This window comes from Gymnogyps californianus, chromosome 2 (assembly GCF_018139145.2).
Source record: "Gymnogyps californianus isolate 813 chromosome 2, ASM1813914v2, whole genome shotgun sequence".
Lineage (NCBI taxonomy): Eukaryota > Metazoa > Chordata > Aves > Accipitriformes > Cathartidae > Gymnogyps > Gymnogyps californianus.
Window position 1 is genome coordinate 66,879,265 of NC_059472.1, and position 26,486 is coordinate 66,905,750.

At 38.3% G+C, this 26,486-nt stretch overlaps 1 protein-coding gene across 4 annotated transcripts; it reads right to left on the minus strand.

The window, feature by feature from the left end:
* Positions 1–1,681: 1,681 nt before the first annotated feature.
* On the minus strand, positions 1,682–25,930 carry LOC127013759 (uncharacterized). 4 transcript variants are annotated; one of them, XM_050892765.1, is made up of 18 exons: positions 25,805–25,930; positions 25,076–25,153; positions 24,092–24,160; positions 23,594–23,624; positions 20,746–20,805; positions 20,241–20,321; positions 19,433–19,569; positions 17,430–17,552; positions 16,515–16,557; positions 15,228–15,347; positions 14,273–14,414; positions 12,131–12,176; positions 11,745–11,807; positions 10,274–10,381; positions 8,510–8,606; positions 7,300–7,500; positions 3,276–3,396; positions 1,682–2,223 (listed from the first exon to the last, which is right to left on the minus strand). In XM_050892765.1, the coding sequence occupies exons 2-17, from the start codon at positions 25,124–25,126 to the stop codon at positions 3,317–3,319; spliced, it is 1,452 nt and encodes a 483-aa protein (XP_050748722.1). In that variant the 5' UTR covers positions 25,127–25,153; positions 25,805–25,930; the 3' UTR covers positions 1,682–2,223; positions 3,276–3,316. The 4 variants fall into 4 exon arrangements, with proteins under 4 accessions (XP_050748722.1, XP_050748725.1, XP_050748721.1 ...); XM_050892768.1 differs by lacking the exon at positions 1,682–2,223 and having other exon boundaries at positions 3,174–3,396; positions 11,745–11,804; XM_050892764.1 differs by lacking the exon at positions 1,682–2,223 and having other exon boundaries at positions 3,174–3,396.
* Between the last annotated feature and the right edge of the window lie 556 nt (positions 25,931–26,486).

Here is a 26,486-nt window from a genome sequence, read left to right on the forward strand (position 1 = left end):
GGGAGCCGAGGCCGCCGGCTTCCCGGGACCGGCACGCCCGCGGCTGTGCTCACGCTTTCCCGCCGCCCTGCGCAGGAGCGTACGGGAAGGGGGTGGGTCACACAAAAGGCGGCCCTTAGCGCAGGGCAGGGCGAGCCCGGCGGCCCCCGGCCGCGCCCGCCGGCAGGGCCGGGCCGGGGCGGGCGCCTCCTCCTCCTCCCGCGCGGCAACGGCGCCGCCGAGCCCCGCGCGCGCCGCGCCGGCCACTCACCAACCACGCGGCAGCGCGAGCCCCCTTCCGCCCCCGAGAACCTGCCCGGAAACGGCCGCCCACGTGAGCGGCTGCAACCAGCGAGCGCCCCCGCGGGAAGGAGCGCGCTTCCTTCCCGCTCCGCCGGGGCCGGGGCGCTGGCGCCACCTGCAGCGGCGGCGAGCTCCGCCGCCCGCCCAGGCGGGAGCGGCCTGCGCGCTTCGGCCGTTAGCTCCGCGGGTGTAAGCTGGTGGTCCTCGAGCGGCGGGAGAGCACCGCCGAGACCGCCTTCTTTCCCCCGAAGCGGTGTACTCTTGAGCGCTGTTCTGGTGATGGGTTACAGGAGGTAACAAGAATGCACTGATAATAACAAATACCAGGGTCTGTGTTTACAGAGTCGGAAAACATTTAGAAGGGAGAACAGTTTCGGTGAAGGCAGTGCAGAGTCAGCGTTAGCGTTGCAGGTTTCGCATACAGTACCTAAACCACCAGGCACGCTATATAATTTTGTGCGCCGATACCTAGGTCAAGCTTGCTGCTTCGAAAGGGGTAATGAATTCCTAAGTCAGGAGGACAGAGCACAATCCCAGAAGACACAGGAAGCAACACCAGCGGAGGATGTTTCCATACCTGCCTAGAACGGAGATCATCACAATTTACACCAGACAGTAACTCTTCTGTCGCACACGCAAGACTTCTCATTTCCTATCAGTTCACCTGTGAATACCCTTCTCCTTTCCACTTTCTGCCTTCTAAGAGGAGTAGAAGTTCTGCATTTCTGTTAAAAATCACTTCCCTGAATCTCTCTGGTCTCTGAGTAAAATGTGTAAAACTAAGGTAAAGCTAAAAGAAAAATTAATTTTCTCTTGGTTTAATTTTTCTTGCTATTGCTTAAGTTTTAATTCTGTTAGTTCTCCAGTTACCCCAGATGTCTGCCTTGCTGTTACTGTGAGAAACAAAATGTATAATATTAAATACAGTCAGCAATATCGTTTAAGCATCATTAGTAAAGAGCACACCTTTTTTCCTTACTTTGCAATTCTGGCACAAGTAAAACATTAGCTTTAAAAACTGTTTTGGAACAAACCTACGGTTTTCCATTAGTGTAAGAATACACCAAGCCATCACAAAACACAGGCAGATACCAGGACAAAATAATACAATTCTTTTGCAGCCTCTATTTGCACCAGAAAAAAAAAGTAAGGGGAAAATAATTGTGCAACTGAATAGACTATGCTAGACTATGTTCTCAGAAAACATTTCCAGAAGCATACACTTTATGATTTTTGCGCAGCTCAGTTTTCTCAGCTGTCTTTGAGAAGTACAGCAGCACTCTGCAGCATACCATTCAAACCATTTTGTATCCGCGTGCTATAGATTCAGAGGTCTTTCTGTTTTCAGCATGCTCCTCCTGCACCCAAGGGAAAAAAAATACTCAAATCCAAGTAACTTCAACTTAATTTTATTTCCACTAGGAATGATTCCACAGTAAGAGGAAAAAGAAGCTGTCCCAGAGATGGCCATTTACAACAGCTGAACATTCTGATTTTATTAATTAATAGAATATTCTGCATTTTGAAAACAAACAAAAAAAGATGTTTATTTTTATTTTCTGTATTACAGGAACAGAATTCAGAATTTCGTATCAACTAAAAGATGTTTTTACTGATCAAGTTCATCTTCATTAAGCAGGCATTAACATTGTCCCTATTGAACCATAAATGAGCTGCAAGAGCTCTGGTTCCACCTCTGCTTCTGACAAGAACATATTTAGAGGCATTCTAGAAACTCTTCACAATTTCTTTAAAGCAGCGGTTTTGTGTTTTAATTTCTTTAATTATCAGTGAACTGTTTTCATTCCTGTGTCTGTTCATAGAACAAAACTAACCAATTCTGTTGCTGCTTTCTTTGTTACCTTATTTTTATGACATCTTGCATTCCATGATATGAAGACGTGAAACCATCAGGATGAGGATTCTCAATTCCATCCAGATCTCCAAAAAAAAATGTAAGTTAACATTAAAAGGTTCATTTACCATCTGGCTCCAGCATGTCTATATTATACCAGCATTTGGCTGCAAAGCTGAAGAGCTTTAATTAGAACCACTGAATGCTACCCAACACCACAAGCAGGAAGCACATTTTAATTCCACAATTTAATTTTAAAAAAAGTTTTTTTTCCCCAAGCACACTAATTTGTAACCATCCAAAACATTTTTCATCATCCTACAAAAGTAGTAGCCATTAATATATAGACCTTTACATTCAGTCAAAAACACTACTGCTTTAGTTGGAAAAAAGTTCACGTTAGAAGAGCCTAAACTGAAGGACAGTATAAGCCAGCTTTCATTTCATTCTCATACTGGTGGGATAAGAGAAGACAAAAGATACTTTTGCTACCACATCAGTGCCTCTTAACTGTAGTCTGGTTAGATCTCTTGGGACATATCCCTGAATTTGCAAGCATAGCCAACCTCTGTTGACTTTGCTAAGGCTTCCAATTATCTAGGCTCCCTAAATTGGCTATAATCCAGGCACTTCTCAACTCAGAACTAGACTGACAGCACTGACTTTATTATTATTTTTAATCTTTATTTAAAAAAATATGTGGAGACCTATTCATAATCCTTATATGGGAGAGGATTTTTGATTACAAAAGCTTTTGAGTCAGGCCCAGCAGCCACAGGGAATAACTTCCGAGTATTTGTGGTAGGATGAATTTGTACTGCTGACTGCAGTAGTTCATTCTGCTGATAACTCTTTGTAAAAGAACCAACAATAAAAAAAGATCAGACTGTCAATGTATAGTATTTAATGATACTGTGGAAAGCAACAGTTACCTGTTTTAAAAATATGTTTTAACATGGAAAGAAAGAACATGAGCTTTACAACCTTTCCACAATATAGAAATTTCAGCTATACGGAGAAATAAATAACAAGAATCTCAAAACCAAGTTATTAATTTAATTAAAATATCACTGTACAAAACCTGAACATAGCAAAATCAGCTACATTGAGTTCGTATTAAGTAAAACAACAAACTTACAGAAAGTAAACATTGCTATATTAACTCTATTGACTACCATGTCACTGTGCACTGCCGTTGCTTGGTCTTCTCAGAGTTCCACTTTCAGTCAGGATCCGTATAACATTTGGAATATCAATTCCTTAGGTAAAGGCAAACAAACAAACAAAACAGAAAATAAGTGGTTTTATGATAAAACGCATTTAAAAGCACAAGTTATACTGAAACATTTAGATGCTGACATGAGTTTGGATCTTTTCTTATTAAATGAAAAATACCGTAACTGTTAACAATCAGAATGTGCCTGGAAACTATAACTGTATATTGCTATGAACAGCTGTACTGGCTCAGTTAAAGGGTCTGTCTTGCCCCTCTACTCTGTGTCCAACTTTGAAAGACCTGCAGCTGATAATCAGGAAAGCATGACCAGAAGCGCTTGATTTTATCACTGTAGCAGTAAGTCAAAGTGTCCTCTTCTGAACACAAGCAAGAAGGCCGTGTTGCTTTGATGAAACTAATGCCCATGACTTTAGGAGGGGGAGAGGAGAAGTAGAAGAAACACAGGGACTGCTTAAGTGGTAATAATAAACATTCAGCAGCCATAACCAAATGCTAAGGGAAGAGTAAGAGCAGGGCAAGTGTGCCTGATGCTTTGTGGGCTGTGGGAATACTATCTTCTCCCCATCTCAGATCATCTTCAGCTCTGGAAACTTTCCAAGGCTGATACAGCAAACTTTTCAGTAGTCCTCTTCCAAACACTTGCCCAGTCTGGCCCAGACAGTGAAGACAAGGACACATGTAATATTTTTGTATCCATGGTATCCTTTTGCTAGGAGTTCCATACATCATCCACCTACTGCTACATGAAGAACTATCTCTTTTTGTGCATTTTGAAGTTGGACTCCCACACTACTCCAAGTTTACGGATCAAAAGAGATAGGAAATAATAGAATCCTGTCTGTCATCTCCATCCACTCATGATTTTACAAATCTCTGTTACAGTATCTCAGTCATCTCTTTTCCAGGCCAGAAAGAGTCCTAGCTTTCTATTGCTTCTTATATGGAAGATATTCCCATATTTTGTTGCCTTCTCTAAACCTTTTACAGCAATAAAGTCCTTTATCTGAAATAAGGGGAAACAGAAATATATGCCCTATGCCAGATACAGGCAAAGCATGAGTTTATGCAATAGCAAAATGATGACTCCCATCTTTATTTCCATTCTTTCCTTAATTCCTTGTATTCAACATATTCTTCTGACTGATAAGTTGGTATTTTCGCTGATCTGATGAGGAGCTTTTGAAATTCGTCAGTCAACCAACACTTTTAACTGTTTTGAATTTGACAAAATTTTGTCATCCAGACACTCATCCCTTTTTCCAGGTCATTTGTGAAGATACTAAACAGCACAGGTCTTAAGCACAGGCCCACAGTTCTCCACTGGAACCCCTTTTCATTGTAAAAAGTAACTGCCCATTTGGTATCTGTTTATTATTTAAACAATGCAAGGATTTCCCTCTTTTCCCACACCCAGTTAGTTCCCTTAAAAGCCTCTGATTAGAGTACCTATCACAAGCTTCTTGGAATTCCAAACAGACTATATGAACTGGATCACCTTTATCTGACTCCTTTCAAACAACTCCAGAAAGTCTGTAAGGAAGGTTTTCTTATCACAAAAGCCATATTCATTCCCCACCAACCACTCTAAGCAGATCATATTTTTCCAGGTGTCCACTAATTCCTACCTTGTTTTTTCTAAACAGTTGCTATTCACCTGTCCAATAGAAGCTGGCAGTTTCAAAGATCACCTGGAACCCTGTACTGGTTTTGGCTGGGATGGAGTTAACTTTATTCATAGCAGCCTGTATGGTGCTGTGTTTTGGATAACACACCAGTGTTTTGGCTGTTGCCAAAGGGTGCTTGCACAGCAATCTTTCCTACTCTGCACCCATCTCTCTTTCCTACTCTGCACCCCCACAGTGATCAGGCTGGGAATGAGAAAAAGACTGGTAGGGGACACAGTGGCAACAACTGACCCAAACTGGCCAAAAAGATATTCCATACATCATGCTCAGCAATAAAAACTGGGGAGGCAAGGGGCTGGGGTTGGCTTCCAAGGTGGCTGTTGCTCAGAGACTGGCTGGGCATCAGTCTGCTTGTAGGAAGTGCTAAGCGATTGTCTTTGCATCACTTTTGTGTGTGTCCGTGTGTCCCTTCCCTTCCCTTATTAAACTGTCGTTATCATGACCCACGAGTTTTCTCTTTTGTTCTTCCTATTCTTTTCCCTGTCCAGCTAGAGGGAGGCGGGGGGCACGGGGATGACATGACATGATGGGGGGGACAGACAGTGAACAAGCAGCTGTGTTCAACACACAACAAAACCTTAAAAAAAAAAAAAAAAGAAATATACATAAGAGAGAACCACATTTGCCACCCACAAATGTTCAGGTTCCAAAGGAAGCTTTATGGGAGAAATCACTACCATCAGTAACTTAACCATTTTTCTCTGGAGGTCCCTAGGACCAGGTGATATTCATGGAAGAGTTATAACAGTTTGCTGCTTTCATAGTTTTATGTTGTCAATTTGTTACAGAACTTCCATTCCAAACAGATACTCTGCTGAGTTGTTGTCCTGGTTTCGGCTGGGATAGAGTTAATTTCTTTCCTAGTAGCTGGTACAGTGCTGTGTTTTGGATTTAGTGTGAGAATAATGTTGATAACACACTAATGTTTTAGTTGTTGCTAAGCAGTGTTTACACTAAGTCAAGGACTTTTCAGCTTCTCACACCACACCACCAGCAAGTAGGCTAGGGGGCACAAGAAGCTGGGAGGAGACACAGCCAAGACAGCTGGTCCAAACTGGCCAAAGGAATATTCCATACCACATAACGTCATGCCCAGTATATAAACTAGGGGGAAGGCTGGCCAGGGGCTGCTGCTTGGGAACTGCCTGGGCATTGGTCGGCAGGTGGTGAGCAATTGCATTGTGCATCACTTGTTTTGTATATTCTAACTCTTTTATCATTATTATTATTTTCCCTTCCTTTTCTGTCCTATTAAACTGTCTTTATCTCAACCCACGAATTTTACTTTTTATTTTCCCCAATTCTCTCTCCTCCATCCCAGTGGGGGAGGGGGGAGTGAGTGAGCAGCTGTGTGGTGTTTAGCTGCTCCAACAGTAAGCACTCCTCAGCAGTAACTAAAACATCTCTGCATTATCAACGATGTTTTCAGCACAAATCCAAAACATAGCACCATACCAGCTACTATGAAGAAAATTAACTCTATCCCAGCCAAAACCAGCACAGCTGTGCACGCACACACACCCACCCAAGGAGAGGTTATGGCACAGATTGCAGTCTCTCCAGTTTCTTCCACAGTGAGCACTCAAGCAAAGAATATCTTAAGCTTCTCTTCAATGTACTCATCTTCAGTGTTTTTTTTTACCCTGATGATCCTAAAGACACTCTGAGGAGCTTAGAAATGTACACAGGAAGCTTCTGAAGAAAGGGCAGCAGTTAACTGAAGATGTGGGAAGGTTTAGTAGCCGAAACTTATTAGAAACTTGTAAGCAAAAGAAAGACTACTTGTCTCTGATTCATTATTATTTCCATGTTACTGTGCAAGTACAGTTCCTTCAGGAATCAATAAGTAAAAATTTCTTTGCTGTTGGTATTCACAAGAGCAGTGTTTTACCAGTTATATCACAGACAAAAGATTCTGCTTTTTCCTAATAACAATATGCTTGATTTTAGTTCACTATCTCTCACCACGTAAATGTTACTATGTGCAAATGAGAAAAGAATTTAAAAAGAAATTCAGCAACTATTAACACCTTCAGAGGAAGGCATCCATTTTGAATTACCATTCCTAAACTGGATCCTGCAAAAGTTAAAGGGGGAAAAAAAAAAGTTTCTCCAGCCCTCCTTAATACCTCAAAGTTCTTTGACCCATATACTCCTTAATATTTCACAGAGCTAACAAAATTATGTGTATTTTTATATATGTGTGTTTGTGTGTATGTATGCACATATATATGAATTACCTCTGAAAGCTGGATTTGCTGCTGCTATTTTGTGTAGAGTAGCAGTAACTTCCTCAATATTCATATTTCTTACACTGTTCAAAAATTCAGTAGCAATGTTGTTCTCATATGCTGTTTCCGAAGAGCCAGTTGAAAAGTTTTGGGGTTCATCATCTTCATTTACTGATAAGGACTGCTTAGCTGATCGGCTGCTTGAATAGTCTTAAAGAAGAGAAATACTGTTTTTCAGTAAGAGAAGATTCCGAAGAGTCTTCATTACTTATTTCTCTAAATAGGGCTTTTCAAAACAAGCGTTTGCCGTCTGGCACAGCAGCATTGCTGGTAAGGTTCACATCTGACTTTGCTACATTTTCATACAACTGAGAGTCAGGAATGCTTTCCATTTACAGAAAATCCTGGAGAAACAAGGGTCGGGGGGTGGGTGAAAGCTATTTCCATTATGCTAACAAAAAGGAACCAGAAGTTCCAAGTCTCATATATTGTAAGTCACTGCAATTTTTGTTATTAGCATTGTATTAGTTGAGGTTTTCAAAAGCTAAACTCCCTACGAAAAAAAGAAAATTGACGCTGCACAGAAAAAAAAAAATCATACAAAATAGCTTCACTAGTATTCTGGGTATTTTGCCTCTCCAAGCATATCATTGTACTTCCTATGCTTGAGAAAAATAACCATTTGTTTATATCAAGAAGGAAATGACCTCAAAGAAATCCAAGAGTCTTCGAAAAAATTTATCAGAAGTACTGAGGCCAAGTAGCTGCAATATTCAGGTATTAAACAGAATTATCCATCTTATACAACATAATTTTGCTTCCACTAACTTCTTGATTGGACTAGACCTGCACTAAGCCTCTTCTCCACCAAGAAGGGAAAGAAATTGGGGGGGGGCGGGGGGAAGCCAGCGTTAAACTTTGAAAGCCTCCTTAGAAACAGTTGCCTTTGGACAGAGGAAAGCCAGAGTCGATACTAATTCAATTTCTCCCCAAATCCTACAGTTAAGTAGAACAAATGTTTTTGAATAGTCTGCCCTTTCTAACATTTGTAGAGGATAGAAAAAAAAAACCCAAACTATTAATTTATGCTACTTGACCCTAACTTTATTCTGCTCTTAAGCTCTGCTTTTAGAGAAGCAGGAAAAAAAGGCTTACTAAAATTTATGCAAGGTTCAGTGTTAAGATTAAAGCACATTCAAGATTGCAAAGCTATCATTACCAGTATCAGAGTCACTAATATCTGCTGAAGTCAGGTCAGACTGTTCTGTGGAATATTCCAATGCAGCTTCTCCATTATATTCAGTATCTAAGAGGTCCTATGAGTTTGAAAAAAGTTGTGTTCAGAATTTCATCAAGACAACCTCTTGAAAGGATGAACTACTACATTTTTAATGATCACAAACCAAATAAAAGACCAGTATTTCTGCTACCAAATCTGAAAAATCAAGTATTTCTTTGAAAATCATGCAGCTGGTAATGAACTTCTATGTATATATACACTGCTCACAGTATCCCTCTACATCTGAAAAAGCACTGTATGAGGCCAAGAAGTGATACTTACAGAGCCTAATTCTCAACCTGTCAGGTCTAAAAAGGAAGCATTTTACACTCAGAATAAAAGATTTAGTTAAAAAATTACCAGTTGAAAGATCAGTTTAGAATACTAAAAAACCCTAATGTGGGAAAACATTTTATTTTTCTACAACTAGCAGGTTAGAAGTTGCTTCAGTTAGAACTTGATTGTTTTGTAACATGTCAGATTTTGCCCTCTTTCCATATGAATAAAACAGCAAAATCCTATATGGAAAAACCAGCAGGAATAAGGTGAAAGTAAGCTTAATGAGGAAGTTAAAAGCAGTAAATAATTAATGAGAACTATAGGCATGGAATTTATAATGGAGTACTGCCTTTGGGCCAGAAAGCAAGCAACAGAGGGAAGATGGAACATGGGGAACAAAGATAAACTTTATTATAAAGTCCTGAATTAAGAAAGGCTTTTGAAGACAAAAGAAAAAACAAAACAAAACTTTTTTTCTTGAAGTGTCACCTCTGTGATTCTCTCCAGCTTGTTGGCTGGTACTTACCTTCATTTGACACTTTCCACTTAAGCTCACCCTTCAAATAAAAAAGTACTTAAGTAGCTGTAGTAGTAGAAGTAGCTGTTGTGAATGAGAAGTCTGTTCAACACTGACAATTCCGCAAGAAATGCTGGGAGGGATAAGGAATAATGTTTCCAATGGCAAAGATGTTGAATGGATCACCAACAAGAGAAAAGTTCCTACCATCCCTGTTGACAATGGGGGAATGAACAAAAAGTCATTCCAAGCGTGGAAACTGTGATTATGGTATAACGGAATATAAACTGGAGGTATAGGGAACGCAAGTGGCAACCGCAGCAGCCTTAAAGTAGTACTCAAAACACCTCCATACTATGCCTGTGTAAAGACAAGTCAGTCAAAAGTAATAGCGCAGAGGGGAAAAGCTGGGTTTCTAATAATGGAGGAAGAAAGAGACCTCAAAGGGAACAGTCCAAAGAGTAGGACCAAAAGTTGTGTAAGAAAGAAAACTGATGTCAATAATGCTTCATTACATGGTGAATGAAGTGAAGGCTGGGAATGGAAATGGAATACAGAACAAGAGTGTCAGGGAGGTCAGCGGAGATGAGAAAAGATTAAGTTAGAATTGAAAAGGGGCAAAAATAGCAGAAAAACTTAGATGTAAGGAAAAGCATGGGAAATAAGAGACAAGATGATTTTTAGCTTCTATTAAAAAAACCAAGCAGCTTTGAACAAAAAGTATTGAGTCCTCAACAGAAACGCTATAAGTTTATCCTATCATCACTACATAAATTCATATATTTAATGAGCAAAACTTACAATAGTCTCCATAGCGATTTTGTTTAATTAAACTATCTGTAATAATAAAAATGCATAATCACAAGAATCTACAGATTTGAACAAAACCAAAACAAAATCCACATTACTTTGTTTGATGCAGCCTGCTGACGATATTCCACCAGTGCATCTGTAAGAGTCTGTGTAACTTTTAGGATAAATGAAGCATCATCTTCATTCAGTATCTCAAAATTTTGCTAGGGAAAAAAAAAGAAACAAAACACAACATAAAAATTTTCCTGGTTTGCACAAGTTATATTTAAAGAAGATCTTTCCAAAAACTAGGTGGAAAAAGAAGATTAAACTTGGGCAAGGATATCTCTGCTATCAGGTAATAAAAGAAATACAATTATTTTAATGACAAAGCTGAGCATACTGAGTTTCACAATTAAAAAAAAGTATACAGTATGAATAATTATTGAACAACTAAAATTATTCCATGATATGAACAGCAAGTCCAAAAAAGATACTTGTAAAATTACTTTCCTGTACATAAGAAACCTTTTGAATCCAAGAACAACAGAAACACATAATGCAGCTTTTAAAAAAAATTACTGTAGATGCTAATATTAAACAATTTTCAAACTTTCCAAAACAGAACGTTGTTCCAATCACATTCCCAACAGTCCTCTTTTGTTCTTGGAGGACAATCATTCTAAGCAAGAGAATGCCTCAAAACAAATTCAAGTTTTATTAGCAAGGTGCAATCTTTACACCTAATAATTCCCTATTAAAAAGAAGAAAAATGATTTTATGATAGTCAATAGTGCTTAAATTACCATGCACTAGCTGAGTCACAGCAACTATCAGTAAAGATTTTTGTACAGTTTGTCACTGATGCTTTTAATAAAATCACCATTTTTGTATGCAAGACCACAAATGTTGTTAATACATCTAACAATTGGCAACTGCTAGTTTTCCACTCTTATTGATTGTATTTCTGCTGTGAATGTGTACATAATACATATTTTCAACAACTGAACAGAACTCAAGTGTTCTGCCACTTACTTTACAAAGCGAATAGGTAAGGGTTTTTAGTTTATGTTTTTGAGGTTTTTTTGTTTAAGTATACAACTTGTATTTTATTTCTTAAAAATTGCTTTTTTCCTTTGTGTGTATCTCAGATATTTTTCTTCATTCTGCTTCCTTCCGTTATTGAATTACATCTTTCCAAATTCCTAATTTGAAAACGATAGTCCAATTATAAAAGAAAGGAAAAAATAAATTTTAAAAGGTCATTTTACTTAAGCATGTAGTTCAGGGGTGGAGTTGAGCTATAGTTGAGAAAAATGCATTAATTTTCAATGCAAGTCATTCCTCTGACAGTAAACCAGTACTTTGGCAAAAACCCTGTCTAGAAACTTTAGGATGAGTAAATATATTATAAATTCAGTGATATTAATTTTATTCTGAGTCCTACCTTCTGACAAAATATGTTGTTAGATTAGCAGACTGCCTATATTTTGGCTTTCATGTTACTTGCTACATTTTAAACTTAGTAATGCTGTGATTTTTTTTTTTCCCCAAAAATTATATTGCAAGGGAAGATTTAACACTCACCAAATAACCCAACAGTTCTTCTTGACTAGTGAATTCTTCAGGATTTGCTGTAAATTCTTGCTGCTTAATATTAAAAAAAACAGTCCAGAGATCTATTATGTGCAGTAATTATAACTAAAATTAAACAGTAATTATGGTTATTCTAGATTCTTGCTCTAATTAAATTGTGTGTGCTTGTATGAAACGTGTACATGTGTTTTCATGACAAAGTAGGAAAAAAACCTTGTTCTTAATAGTTTTGCTTAGTAACTTGTAGCTAATTTATTGTCAATAATATTATTAATTTGAATAAGCAAAAGCAAACACGATTGCCAATCATATATTAAAGTAATTATTTCCCCAACTATTTGTAAACTGGAGCAACCCATTAACAGAAAAATATTCACCTCAACTTCCTCGTTTTCTTCCTGCGATTGTTTATTGGTCTTACACCTTAAGATAGAATAAATAAATAAAACAGTATACAGTTGGTTTATCTATCAAAAATGCATAGCCAGTCAATAACTGATAATCAGTTTAAATTCCTGACACACTACTACTACAGTAGTTCTGACACACTCTGAAAGGTCACATATTATTTCCTTGCAGAATTCCCAGTGGTCCCAGATATCATCGTAAAAATTATTTATGAGGGTTTTTTAGTGTGATTAGCTAGTACATAAGTATTAAAACCCAGAATTAAAAAAAAGTTTGACGTTGGTAGTAAAAGCTGTAAGCTTTTTGTATGCATTGCAGAAAGACAAGGCCCCTAATTACCGTATGATTTTTATCAGCACTTCACAAACTTGCCTTTACAAAAATTCAGCTATAAAAAAAAGGTATTTTACAATGTAGCCACGGAGACACTGTGCATACAAAGATTCATATGGCTAAAAGTTACTAACACATATTTGCGCTGTTCTGCAACTACAACTACTATAGAGGCATTCCATCCCTTTGCAAGCCCAGGAATCAGGGCTGAGAGTGGCTGGTTTTTTTAAATTAACAAAAACCATATGACTGCCAAGCCTAAGCTCTCTTCTTTCTTGAAATCCTTCTTAGGAATCAAAAGTGTAGTAAAAGCAGATGATACCTTCAATGAACTCAAAATAATTTACATCTTCAGATGACTGTGCAGAACTTCACTACAACGAAATTAGGAGTAATAGAAATTCTCAGACTGATATTGCAGAATCTTTAAGTGGAAACATCATTTGACTGCTTGCTGTCAATGAGAATCTGATCTTATTCCTTTTAAGAAACTGTATATTGAGTTCACATCTCTCAGAAGTCTCACAAAAATAAACAGTAAAGGAACAAGCTGAAGTCCTAATTTAGTAACTGACTTCTAAATCAGTCTCTTGCTGAAACACCTGGCTGCTCATAGTTACCCAGGATCTATGTGAACAACTGGATTAAAAGAACAACATTAAGTGATTTTCCAAAGGATGCTGTTCTTTAAATTTTAAGTACAGGACTGCACAATGAGGATCAGTGTCAGGTAAAAATAGACAGCAGCATTTCCAGATGTGGATATCTGAGCTTTTATTAGTTCCCTATTTTTGATGTTTTCACAAACTAGTTCACTCTCCAGATTAAGAACTGCTGCAGTTATTTGAAAGCCAGGCAAATGAACACAAACATTCATAAACCTGGACTTGAATTTGGTTTCAATTAATCCTTTTCCTTAATGGTTGCCCCATAGAGAAGCAAAAGTCCTACAAAAAGACATTTCAGGAACAAGAAAATTTCTCCTTTTACTGGGTAACAGTAAACAGGCAAAAGGTGTTAGCCCTCCATGTCTGGGAGAGAGAGTACTGGTTTAAAGTTAAGAAACATTCCAAGAGAATGTCATTAGAGCAAAACCAAAGAACTAATTGTTGGAACAAAAGTCTTATGTTTGGGTTGATGCATGTATATCCCTTATCAAATGCTTTCCTGTAGTTCCTGGTGTTGCACAAAGATGATTGATGTTGGAGATATCCCCCTCACACAAAGGCTGATAGTTCCAACTAAACTCACAATACTGTTATTAATAAAGATGTTTACAAACAGCAAGCACAGTTTCACCATTTTAGAACCTCACACAATACTTCTTATTGTTCCTCCATGAAATCTTTTGTAAAGATGAACCCCAATTGTTACAGCTATTTACTAATTACCTTTTCCTTCTAAAATCAGTTCATATACCACCCTAATTATCTGACATGAACCCATAACAGAGGGTTTTTTGAACCATGAGGGAACATTCTTTTTGAACTTGTAATACATGGGGATTATGCCTTAAGGATAATACAGTTAAATATAAAAACTAGTTGCATCTAGAGCAAAATCTGAGGTCACATTACATACAACAGGTTTTCTGTTGATGAGAGAAGTTTACAGCTGAGCACAATTTCAGAAGACAAGCATTTTACTATTACAGCATGCCTTTCTTCCTCACAGCATACTCTATGCAAATTCAATGTAGACAGATATCATCTACAACATTTTCCTTTGAGTAAATTTAAAGGGGTTTGGGGGTGGTGGATTTTTTTGGTTTGTTTTACTTTTCTGAGTTGTTGCCTTTGCTGCCTTCTTCAGTCTTGTTGCCTTCGCTGCTTTCAATAGCCTTATTAGGTTCAACCTTCTCATCTGGTTTTGCCTGTTCTTTCTGACTTTTTTCCTGCTCCTCTTGAACATTCTTTTCATCTAAAACAATAAAACCAGTATATTAGTAATGGTTTTCCAATATTTTAATTTAAAAGTATTCTTTGCTTAGAATTTTTTTTAAGGATAACATCAATAAAACCTGAAGGTGTAAGGTATCTTGTGAAGAAATAAAATAAAAACTGAACATAAAAATCAAAAATTTGGTTCAGCCATGAAGCACAAGTTTGTATTTCTGATCAGAAACACTCTGAATGAGAATAATTATAATGCATTTAGACAGAACACTAATCTCACCTTTGACATTAAGTCTACAACCAAGCAACAACTTCTGATGTTTCTTCAGTTACATGGTGTTCACTGATTTTTATATTTAATTCTGGTTTTGTTTTCAAGAAAATAAGGATTAGTCAAATATTTTAGATGTCGTTAAAAAAAAAAAATCTATCCAATCTATTTCCTTTTTATTCTTCTTGTGCTCTGAACAAAGTCTGGCATGCAGCTGTTCCTATTTTTTTTCCCTGACACCGAAGAACAGTTTATATGCCCAAAAAGAGTCTGTGCCCCTTCCCCCAAAAGTACACATAGTAAAAATTTCTAATTATGAATCTTATCTTGTTTCTGTTCTAAAGTATCCAGCAACGTTAAGTAAAACTGGATGGTTTTCTTCGCAAACACTGGGATTATTCTTTCCTCTGGTAGAGACCCCAAACCCATCCACACACTGCGCAAATTCACCTTCTATAGCAGAACATAACTAGAGAAGCTACAAACAGGCACATACAGAGTAAATAATTCATGCATTGGTGAAAGTTAAAAAAAAAAATAATAAAAACCCCATAATTTTTCTCTTACCTTGAATAGGGTCTGGCATTCTTCCATCCTTAGTTTTACAATCTGTTTTTTCTTCATTACTAAGTGACATATCCACATGCTGAACTTTAGCTTTTGAAGGGCTGTCATCTGCATTAGGATCTAAACAAACATGCTTGAAATGTAGCACAACAGGCATTATCTTGATAGAGGAGGGTTCTAAAACTGCACTTCAATTTCAACTAGCTCTGTTTCTGTGCACTATTAGCTACAAACATTAAGAATAATTTTATAAGCATTATTATGTGACAGCACATTAAATATGAACTAAAAATTAATAACAAAGGTTAAAGTATTTTATACCCTGGTTATAATTACATACATAAATTTCTTAAAAGATGTAAATATTAAAAGATAGTAGAATGCCACAGTCATATGCAAAATTAGACACATTAACCAATAGGTTACAGTCAAGAAATGTAATTTGAATAGGATTCAACTTATTTCAAAACACCTTCCTAGATTCAAAATGGATATCTTTCCTCTTTAGAGTATGACACTGCTAATCTAGATCATTATAGAAATATCTTCTCATTACTTCTATTGAGCTATTTTAAGACACCATTTACATACTAATATACATTAAAATTAAGTACATTAGTTTTAATTCAAATCTTTATTTTTCATGCAGGTCTGAGAATAAGAGTCTCATAGCAATTTTTAGCCATTTCCTAAAGTGGCATGCAATTGTACTGTCTGCCCATCTGGATGACACTGTACTACAATGATTTTTGAAAGATTAAACTGAGTGGAGAAGTCTCACAGATACCACATTCCTACAATTTTGTGAGTATCAATGACTAGTAAAACAAAGTTTTCTTCCACAGAGAAGAGCTATAGCTGTGCTTCAAGAATTCCGTCTGGCTTTCTGGACTGCAAATTAAATACACGCATGGAGCTCCAACCTGCTCCTTTTGCCCAGTTCACCAAAACGCTCATGAGTAGATGGCACTGCAGAGACTAAAGCAGTTACCAGATAAAAAGAAATCATAGGTAAAGGATCCTGGGAAGCCAAGGGGACTGGGATGGAAAGAGGGGGAGAGAACAAAGCTATAAAAACCAGATCTCTCCAGTTATGTTGCCCATGGAAGAACTTGTTCATCCATCAAATTTTCAATATAACCCATACAAAATTCAGCTTAGAACATAAGCACACACTACAATTACTGACCAAATCTTTCAATTTGCCCATAAATCAAGCTGATTTAGATCAAAGGGAGTTTACCCAAATTAGAAATGTACAATTTATATCCCACTGAGCACGCTTACATTCTTGCCATCTCCTCCTCATTATCGGAGCATCTGTAACAACCTAAAAATAAAACCCATTTATGTTAGCTATTTTGTGGATAAAATTATTCCATAGGTATTTCATCAGAGTTAAGTATTTATTTTTTTAAGGATATATGACGAGTAGCGTTAAACACATACGTGTAAATCCCTGAAGGGATATTCAAAAAGTCAGTAAGTCCGTTACCTGGACACTTATTTACCACAATTAAATTTTTGTTAGAGCTAAAAACAAAGCTGGTTTCAGAAAATATAGCAGTAAAATTAAACCAGGTTATGCACGCTCTAATTAAAAGCTCCTTAAATCAAGGATGGATTTGCTATGGATGTAGTGAAACTTCCTAGAAAAACAAAACAGTCTACAAAATATAGATGGAATTAATTATTGCTATATCTGTGAACATAAATCTGAAGTAAAATATACAGTCTTGAGTCAAGAAGAAATTTTAATTAAGTAGTCAAAAGAAAAAGTTGCTGCCAATAGTCAGTTTTGTTTTTCTTTTTAAGCAGAGGTTAAAAATGAAGGATATGCAGACAGACTGAATTTGATGATCTGAAATCTCTAGCATTCGTTCTAGAAGAAAGACTTGATCTTCCAATATTCCCATCCTTTTTTTAATCAAAAAGGAGTAGGATCAGTACAGGCTCCCATCCTTGAGCCTAGCTGTGATAGTATCACACAGAAAGAAACGGATCTTTTTTCAGATGGGCAGGACATAGCGAGCTTAAACACAGTAACATTGTGAACTCCACTTTGAAATGAGACATAGCCTATGCACATTAAGCAGCATTAGCAAGAGATCTTGCCAAAGCAGATCTGCCCACCATAACAGAAATTACTCTCTTTGTTTTTTTAATAAATATAAAACTTCTGGAATTCTTAAAGAAATGTACCTTTATTTGTTTTCTTCCTTCTTTCTTCTCAATCGTTAATGCAACTTGCCTAACTTTTCTGTTCAGTTCGGAGCCTTTACCCTTAACTTCATCAGATTCTGCTATCTCAGGATAATGTTGTTTCTAGAAAATAAGGAAACGCAAATCTGGAAGTCACACTTTATCCTACACAACTCTTTCCAGATCTAGCACAGATAATAATCATGGGAGATAAATCAACTTTTACATATACAGAGCAGAACTTAAATGATTACGTATAGAATCACAGAATAATTTAGGGGACTGAAGCCAAATCTGCTCAAAACAGGGTTGACACTGAATGCTGAACTGGTTACACAGAGCTCTGTCCACTTGGGTCTTAAAAACCTCTGAATACAGAGATTCCCCCATTTCTCTGGGCAACCTGCTCCAATGCTTGACTGCCCTCACAGTGAAAAACTTCTTCCTTAGGTCAAGTAGGAAACTCCCCTGTTTGAATTTATGTTCCTGCCAACCACCTCCATGAAGGGCCTGATTCTGCCTTCTAAATAACCTCCCCTGAGGTACTGGAGGGCTATTAGATCCCCCTGACACTTTCTCTTCTCCAGCCTGAACAAGCCCAATTACCTCAGCCTCTCCTCACAGCGCAAGTGCTTCAGCTCCCTGACCATCTTGGCAGCTCTCCACTGGACTTGCTCAATTTCATCAATTGTTTTCTTGTCTGCAGTAGCACAAAACTGGACACAATATTCTAGATATGGCCTAACAAGTATCAAGAACAGAGGAATAATCACTTCCTTTGATCTACTGGCTATATCCTTGTTAGTATAGCTCAGCTTGCTGTTCACCTTGATTGATGCCAAGGTACACTACTTCAGCTTGTTATCCATGAGGACCCCCAGCTCCTTTTCAGCAGAGCAAATTCCAGCCATTTAGTCTCCTGCCTTTCCCACTGCCTAGGGTTAATCCAACCCAGGTGTATGACTTAAAAGTTATCCTTGTTGAATTATTATATTTTATAGTATTTAAGAATATAGCAGAGGTGCAGTTAACAAGCATAAGATTCAGAATTGCAGGAAACAGTTCAAAGTAAACAAGAAATACAAGAGCTGAGAACATCAAAACTCAGCATATACATCTGAATTAATGACCAGAAACAGCATGATGTTTACAAAGGGCATCACTGCAGATCCATCGCAGTACATCCGATAACAACATTAGCTCTAAAACTGCCTCAAAACACTATACGAACGCAACAACATTCTATGACTTTAAGATACATGGGATATAGTACCAACTTTGAGCAGATATTTTATGGAAACTATCAAAATACTTTTCAGAATATTGCTTTCTCAGTTTTGTTAAAGCCCATCCTAAACAAATATATTCAAGTAAACATTCAAAGACTGGACAGCCTCATTTCTCTAAACATACTGAAAAAAATAATGTATTTAAACATTTGTGGGCTGACATGAACCTTAAGAGCTTTGCAAATTTCCATAAAACAAGCATAGAACTTACATGGCTTGTCCAGCCACAAAACTGGGAATAAAACTTTTTTTTGTTCCTGATTCCAAGTCACAGCCTCTATCCGATACATATCATGTTCATTTATAATTATGTTCCTTTTAACCTAAAGCATCTGAAAGATGGAACAATTTCTTCATTGATCCAGTTCTTTAAGATAATACAAAATTTAGTCAAAAACCTACTTCTAGTCAATTTTAGCTGTAGATTTCATTATTGGCATTACTGGTCAACCAAAACAGAATAAACTAAAAACTCACTGTCAGCAGTGGACAGGCATACACTGTATTGATGAGAAGAATTTTAAATCCATTTATCACAGTTGCACGGTTGCTATACAAACACACACATTTTCACAAAAGCTTATGTAACACCTTAATTTTATTTTATTTTTTTTAATCATAATATAACTAGCAAATTTTCTACTTAAATCATTACATTAAAAAAAAAAAAAACAAAACCCAAAAAACCAAAACCCTTTACTCTTAAAAACTTACCAGGTATGCCAGTCTATGCTTGGAACCACAAACATGCATGAACATGTTACTCAGTCCTGTTTTACAGTGGCACAGTTGACATTCATAGAGAAAAGGGAAATTGTCTTTTGATCGATATTCAATTATATAATTAAGTCCTGTATTGATAAAAAAAAAGTTAGGAAATTTGATGTTTGCTCAAACAAATAATCGGTGCTAGTTACAAAAAAGGCATTAAAGGAAGCAATTACTACTGCAAGCCAAACATGAATCAAGACTTCTAAAACCATCAGTTATTTTTTCTTTTGGGTGTCTAGACTTCCTCAACACCAAAGGTACAAAACTGAATTTTTAAGATGCCTTATGTTTACCTCATAGGACTTGACAATTTTTTTAAAAAAATCATCTAAAAAAATAATAGCAACGATTCTTTTGTAACTATTTAGAAGGGAATGTATTGTAATATATGCCCCTGTAACTATTTTTTCTGTCCACTCCACTCTCCCTTCCCTCCACAGGATGGGCAGTTAAATAGCAAAGAATAGTAACGATCATTTAAGTCAAAGTTCATTTCTGTCATATCTCCTTAGATTGTTTCCAGAAAATGTTCTCAACACGTGGTATCTACCCTAATCAAAAATATTCCAGGCCAAATCCAATGATTTTGTCACTAAGATCAGTCACTTTCATACCATACTATTGGGTACTCAGTGTAAACATAGTAAGATTTTATTACATATTACCTAATTTTACATTTTAAAAAATTAATCAATACTCTTTAAAGGTAAACATCACACAAGCAAACAATTACAGTATTAAAAGCTCTCACCAAGTGCAGGTTCTGAATCTTTACACGTATTAAGCTGTTCTTCCAAGGTCTGTCCATGAAACCTCTCTGGCTCATTTTGCACTGTAAGATTAAATCAATTTTATGTAATCCCACATCATCCATCTATCAATCAGTCTTCGTGGTCTCAAGTCACATCATAAAAACCCTCCAAAATGAAATGAACTCCTGAGTTTAACCTTTGGCCTAGAGAAAACATGCTGAGAAATTCACATTCAAGTGAATCCCTGCTTATACATGGCCCCACATCACAAATTAAGTCAGTTATTGAGAAACATCCCCCAATCCTATTTTCACTCTTTTTATAGCATTTTGTTTGCAAATATTGTTTTAAGTATTATTACAAAATATTACTGCAGATGGAAAATACAATGAACAGAAATGAATTCCCAATGACCTGCTAAGGTCTAGACATCACTTGTAACACTGTATCTCAAAACATTTTATTTCTTCCACTTTTTTTTTTTTTTGCATTAAACATTCTTACCATAATCAGGAAGTTTTACAGGTGTTTTCACTTGTTCCCCTGAGCCACTTGCTGTTTTAACTAAATAAAAAACAAACCAGAAGTGGAAATAAAATTGTAAGTACGGAAACCAATTTGGTATGATAATGGATTTTTTTTAAAGAAAACTCTTTGAGCTTTTGTTGACATGAGAAAAATAAGTTATGTTTAGTTTTGAATGTGCTGTGAGATTTTTTTCGCAAAAAACGGACAAAAAACACACTAAACAATAACAAAGTCATTTAATGTCAGGCAATTCAGCGAAGCAGGCAGAGAGGAAGACCAATCAAGCCATTAGTTAGCACACAACATGGGTTCAAAAACACATCACAAATTTATATATATAATAATAAATTATTGAACAGTGGCTTAAATTGTAAGTAATTATGGCTGTAATTTAGTTTATATAGAAGACAACCTGCAGCAAGGAAAAAGACTGACTGATTCACTACGGTGCAAATATCTTTTATTCTATAATGAACAAAGCTTCATTTCATAATTTTCAGGGCTACTTTAATCCAATACATCACAGCAATTCAGTTTAAATCCACTGAACTTGAGGTGCTTAAACTGCCGGCCCACATGCTGCCTGCCAGGGCACTTGACTCAGCCCATAACCCTGCTGTCTTTTTCAAAAGGTCTGCAGTTAACTCCTCCCCAATCAAGTATTTTTTTCTGTCCACATATGGCATGTGATACGGCTAGGGCTGCAGAACCTTAGGAAACGTAAGACAGAGATGACCACATAACTTTATCTGCCACTGAGGAACCAGGAGAGAGACAAACATCTGTATGAGATGAGATTCTGTGTGTTTGGGAGTGAAATGCCAAGCACGAAAAGGAAGCAAGTTGCTATTCCTTGAATAGGGGCTTAATGCGCTCACTGTAAGAAAACAAGAATAGGATTTCAGAAATTCAGAAAGCTCAGCATTTTACTACTGTTGTGGTTTAACCCCAACCGGCAACTAAGCACCACACAGCCACTCGCTCACTCCCTCCCCACCCAGTGGGGGGGGGGGGGGGAGAATCGGGGAAAAAACCTCGTGAGTTGAGATAAAGGCAGTTTAATAGGACAGAAAGGAATGAAAAATAATGATAATAATAATATGACAATAGTAATACTAAAAGAATTAGACTATACAAAGCAAGTGATGCACAATGCAATTGCTCACCACTCGCCGACCAATGCCCAGTTAGTTCCTGAGCAGCGATCCACCCCTCCCAGCCAGCTCCCCCATTTATATACTGGGCATGATGTCATGTGGTATGGAATACTCCTTTGGCCAGCTTGGGTCAGCTGTCCTGGCTGTGTCCCCTCCCAGCTTCTTGTGCCCCTCCAGCCTTCTTGCTGGCTGGCCATGAGAAGCTGAAAAATCCTTGACTTAGTATAAACACTACTTAGCAACCACTAAAAACATCAGTGTGTTATCAACATTATTTTCCTACTAAATCCAAAACACAGCACTATACCAACTACTAAGAAGAAAATTAACTCTGTCCTAGACGAAACCAGGACAACTACATGGAAATAAATAAATAAATAAATCACTAGCAGTACCTGAAACAGCACCAGCTAAGGGAAAATTTGAATTTTTTCATGTCTTAAATGCCCCTCAACCCTGTTACTCTCCTGTTGCAAGTAATCTCTTACTAAAACATCAGATATTGTTAAGAAGTTGAGCATAAGGCTTACAATAAACCCTAAATAGAAGGTGGAAGTCAGAAGGCTTGAACCTATACTACTGCATCAGAAAGAGTCAGATATCCTTTGATTACGGAGATAATCTTCATGAAAACTCTTCTCGAGTATTTAAGTTACAAACTAGATTGTGTTGACAACTGATGAATCTGCCAGCTCATTCCTGCCAATTAGGTGTTGCTTAATACCAGCTGCATTACCACCAACCTTCTGAAATGACCTCAATGAAAAGACCAGAAGAGTAAAAGAAAAGAAATAAAGTGTTATGAAGATAAACCTACAAAGATTCTAATAACACGAATCATATTCTGGTCACTAGAACTCATCAAGTTTTTTAGTGGCGAACCAATCCTTAAAAAAAAAAAAAAAAAAAAAAAAGAAATAAAAAGACATGATGACTGTCTGCCGATTCACCTCTATACATTTCAGGGCATCCATTTCAGCAGCATCCAGCTGCTAAATATTTAATCGCTTAAATTTCCTTTACAGTCCACACAAAAATTCTCAGATTGGGTAGGTGCAATGACTATGTATAACTTGGGCCACAAATTTCAAACCAAATTCTAGTAGTGCACTGTAGAAACCTGTAAATACATTTTGGTGCATCATGATACGGAAGTAGGAAAACAATTACGAACATAGGTAGACCTTCATTCCTTCTGGAACTAGACCAGTTCATAAAGACCTGGGGAAGGTTTAGTGATATATTAAACCTATTAAAAGTACTTTGCTTCAGCTAATTAAGATATTTTTAATAAGCTCTTTTAAAAAACAAATATAAAGTATATACAGAAAAAAGTATTTCTACATGGTTTAAGAAGCATAGTTTTTTAAAATATATTTTAAATCCTGAAGGTCTCTAAGGTCTTGAATTCTTTAAGGTTTCTCAAAACTTTAATGTAGGCGATTTGTAGTATTGTAGCTAGTGCTTTTTAATAAACTTTGCATACCTCTTGCTCATATTATTGACTTCTGTAGGATTAGATAGTTATGTCATTAAAGAATACAAGACAGGTCTTAAAGCACAAGTCTTGAGAAAGTCTTTTTCTTGTTTCATAAACAACTACGTTGGGGTGGGGAGAAAGGTGCATGTATAGAACAGAGTAGGAAGTAAAAAAATCTTGCACTTACCAATGCCATGAGCTTTCAATGCTTCTTCAACCTAAGTTACCAAGTCATCGATCAACAAGGAAGAAAGACAGACACTTAAGATTCAAAAAATAACAATGCAAACATTTTATTATTTATAAAATAAGTTAGATTAACACCAACACCACAGATTATCTCAGGTGAATAGATAATTACATGAAACTTGAAAGACATCTTTTTTCTAGATTGTCTATGATTTAAATAATTCCATTCTGCATTTATTAACAGCCACGTATTCTCATGTATTTTCTTTACTAATCCAGAATATGAGACACAGTTGTAACATTTTCTGATAGGACTAATGTACAAAACTAAGTTCTACTTTATTGCAGTAAACAAAATAGTAAAGCAACAAAACTAGCCAAATATCTGAAATTGCACATTTTAACACTACATTAAAAATTAGATTTCAAACCCATATTCTATTGCTAAATAAATCTGTAAAATCTGACAAAAGGTGCATTCAAAAACGGATCTTACCGTCTTGTGTTTGAATCCAAGGAAGTGAGTCTGCAAGTTTAATGCAGAAGCACACCAGATTTTGCAAATCTAGGTTAAAGAAAATAAGTATTTCTAGCATTGCACACAAACCAACAGAGAAAAGCAGCACTGATATCAAAACAAAACAAATCTGCTATCGAAATGTCAGTATAGGTAAGTTCCTCAAAAGTACTATTCCTCCAAAGACAAACTAAAGCAGCTTCTAGAACTTTTCTTTATGAGGCTCCAAGACCACCAAAATACAGTGGAATGAAAAGGAATCTCCACATCACATAAAAATTTCAGATGTCTCCAGAACCCTGCAGCTATCTCATAGCATATTTTTGTGCGGATAAGTAAAGACGGATCCAAGATCTTCCTCATACACTATTAACCAAGTCTGAACCAGAGGCAGGGCATAATTGTAACAAGCCAGTACAGCTGTCGAAGATGAGCCAGTTCTCCTCAGTGCTGCATCCAGACTGACACGCTTGCTCTGATCAGTTTGGGGCCTGCCTCACTCACATGCATATGAAGTTTTCCAGTCACAGCTGGTTTATGCCTGGGCGGGTGCAGAACAGGACCAGAGTAGGTTTAAATTCATGTAAGTGAACAAAGGCAGTCCAAATAGTTTCTCCTCCTCTAAAAAAACTAAGATGCTTAAAAACAACAGCAATAAACCTGAGAACCAGATAAATTAGGATTTTTTTTTTTTTCTGAAGAGGAGCTGCAGTTTAATCTTCCACTTTAAAAGAATGCCTTTATTTGGAAACATATTATTAAAATTATTCATTTTAATAAGTTGGTTCCTGACACACATCCAAGTCAAACATGACAAAGACAGCAAAATAAGTTAATCTCCAGTGCTATTTATCAATTTTGCTCAAGAGGGGGGGGAAAAAAAAGTTCACACTTGGTTTAGTCCAACTTTGTTCTACCAAAATTATTTTGTATTAGTTACAATTTTCAGTACGGAATACTTACATTGCAGTAGAAAGGGTTTACTTGCTTCTTTATCTCAGCTTCAGGGTCCATATTTGATCTTTAGATGATAAGGAAACTCTAGGCAAATTGCAAAAAGATTGCAAACTATTGTTTTAGCTTCACAAAATCATACATATTCTTGTTTCACCTATTTAAGGATCATGCATATTCCAGTTTTAATTTGTGCCTCACCTTCAGTTACATTCAACCTTTAAATCTCCAGGCTAATGATCATATTTTTAACTTGAGAGCAAAAGTACAGCGTGGAAAGAAACAATTCTTCTCCAAGAGTTTCCCCTCAGGAAACACAAAGCCACCAGAAGATTACACACACCCCGAAACAAAACTAATCCAAACTATTTCAAGCTCCCCCCTTCTTTCCTGGGACTGAAATGCGCGCATGGGCTGGGACAGATGACACACAGCGGCAACACCCAGGCATGCAGAGCCCAAAGTATGCCTTTGTAACAAGAACACGACGGGGTTTTGTGAAGCAAAGCACGCTGCCACTCCGGACCGCGGCGGCGGAGAGGGGGCCCGAAGCTACAAACCCCATGCGAACAGAGGCGCCGAGAAAGCGAGCCAGCCCCTGGGCCGCCCGCGGAGCTGACCCAGCACGCCGCGGGAAAGTGGCCTTGCCAACACTTCCAGCTCCGCCGGGGAGGGGACGGACACCTGCTCCCGCAAGGAGCCGGGGAAACCGCCGGGCTGCCGCTGCACCCAACTTACCCCAGCCTGGGAGCGGGCAGCACCCGGAGGAGCCGGCACCAGCGGCCACCGACGCTCCCCGCTGCCGCACCGGCTCCTTCCCACCGACCCACTTGCGGGGTGACTCTCCGCCGCACGAACCGCCGCGGCTCCCCGCTCCTCCTCAGGCAACCGCGGAGAGGAGGGGGCTGAGGGAGAGCCAACGCGCGCGCCCGCCCGCCGTTACGCTCCCAACCGCCGCCGCCGGCGGGGCCCGGAGCGCACCGGGCGGGCAGGAACTGCGTCACGCTAGGCGGGGAAGGGGCACGGGAGCCCCGCCGGCCCAGGGGACGGTACGGTAAGGAGGACCAGGCGCTCCGCGCCGGCGGGAGGGGACAGCTCGTGGCGGGGGAACGGCGCGGCACTCCCCTCCCCCCCCCGCCGCCGCTAGGGGCGCTGGCGCACACGCGCGTCGCACCGCCGAGCGCTGTCGGAGGTAAAGCCCGAGCTGGCGTCTTCCGCCGCTGCACCGGGACGGGCGGAGTAGCGGGGCCAGGGATCCCCACCCCGCTCCGCACCGGGGGCGCGGGAGGGGGACGCGGGGTGCCGCGCTAGCGACGTGCGGCCCGGGAACTCCGCCCGCGGGCCCGCGTCAGGTGCAGGCGAGGCTGCCCACCCCCATCCTGGCGGCCGTTGGGTGTTTGCACGTCGCTCCCCAGAACAC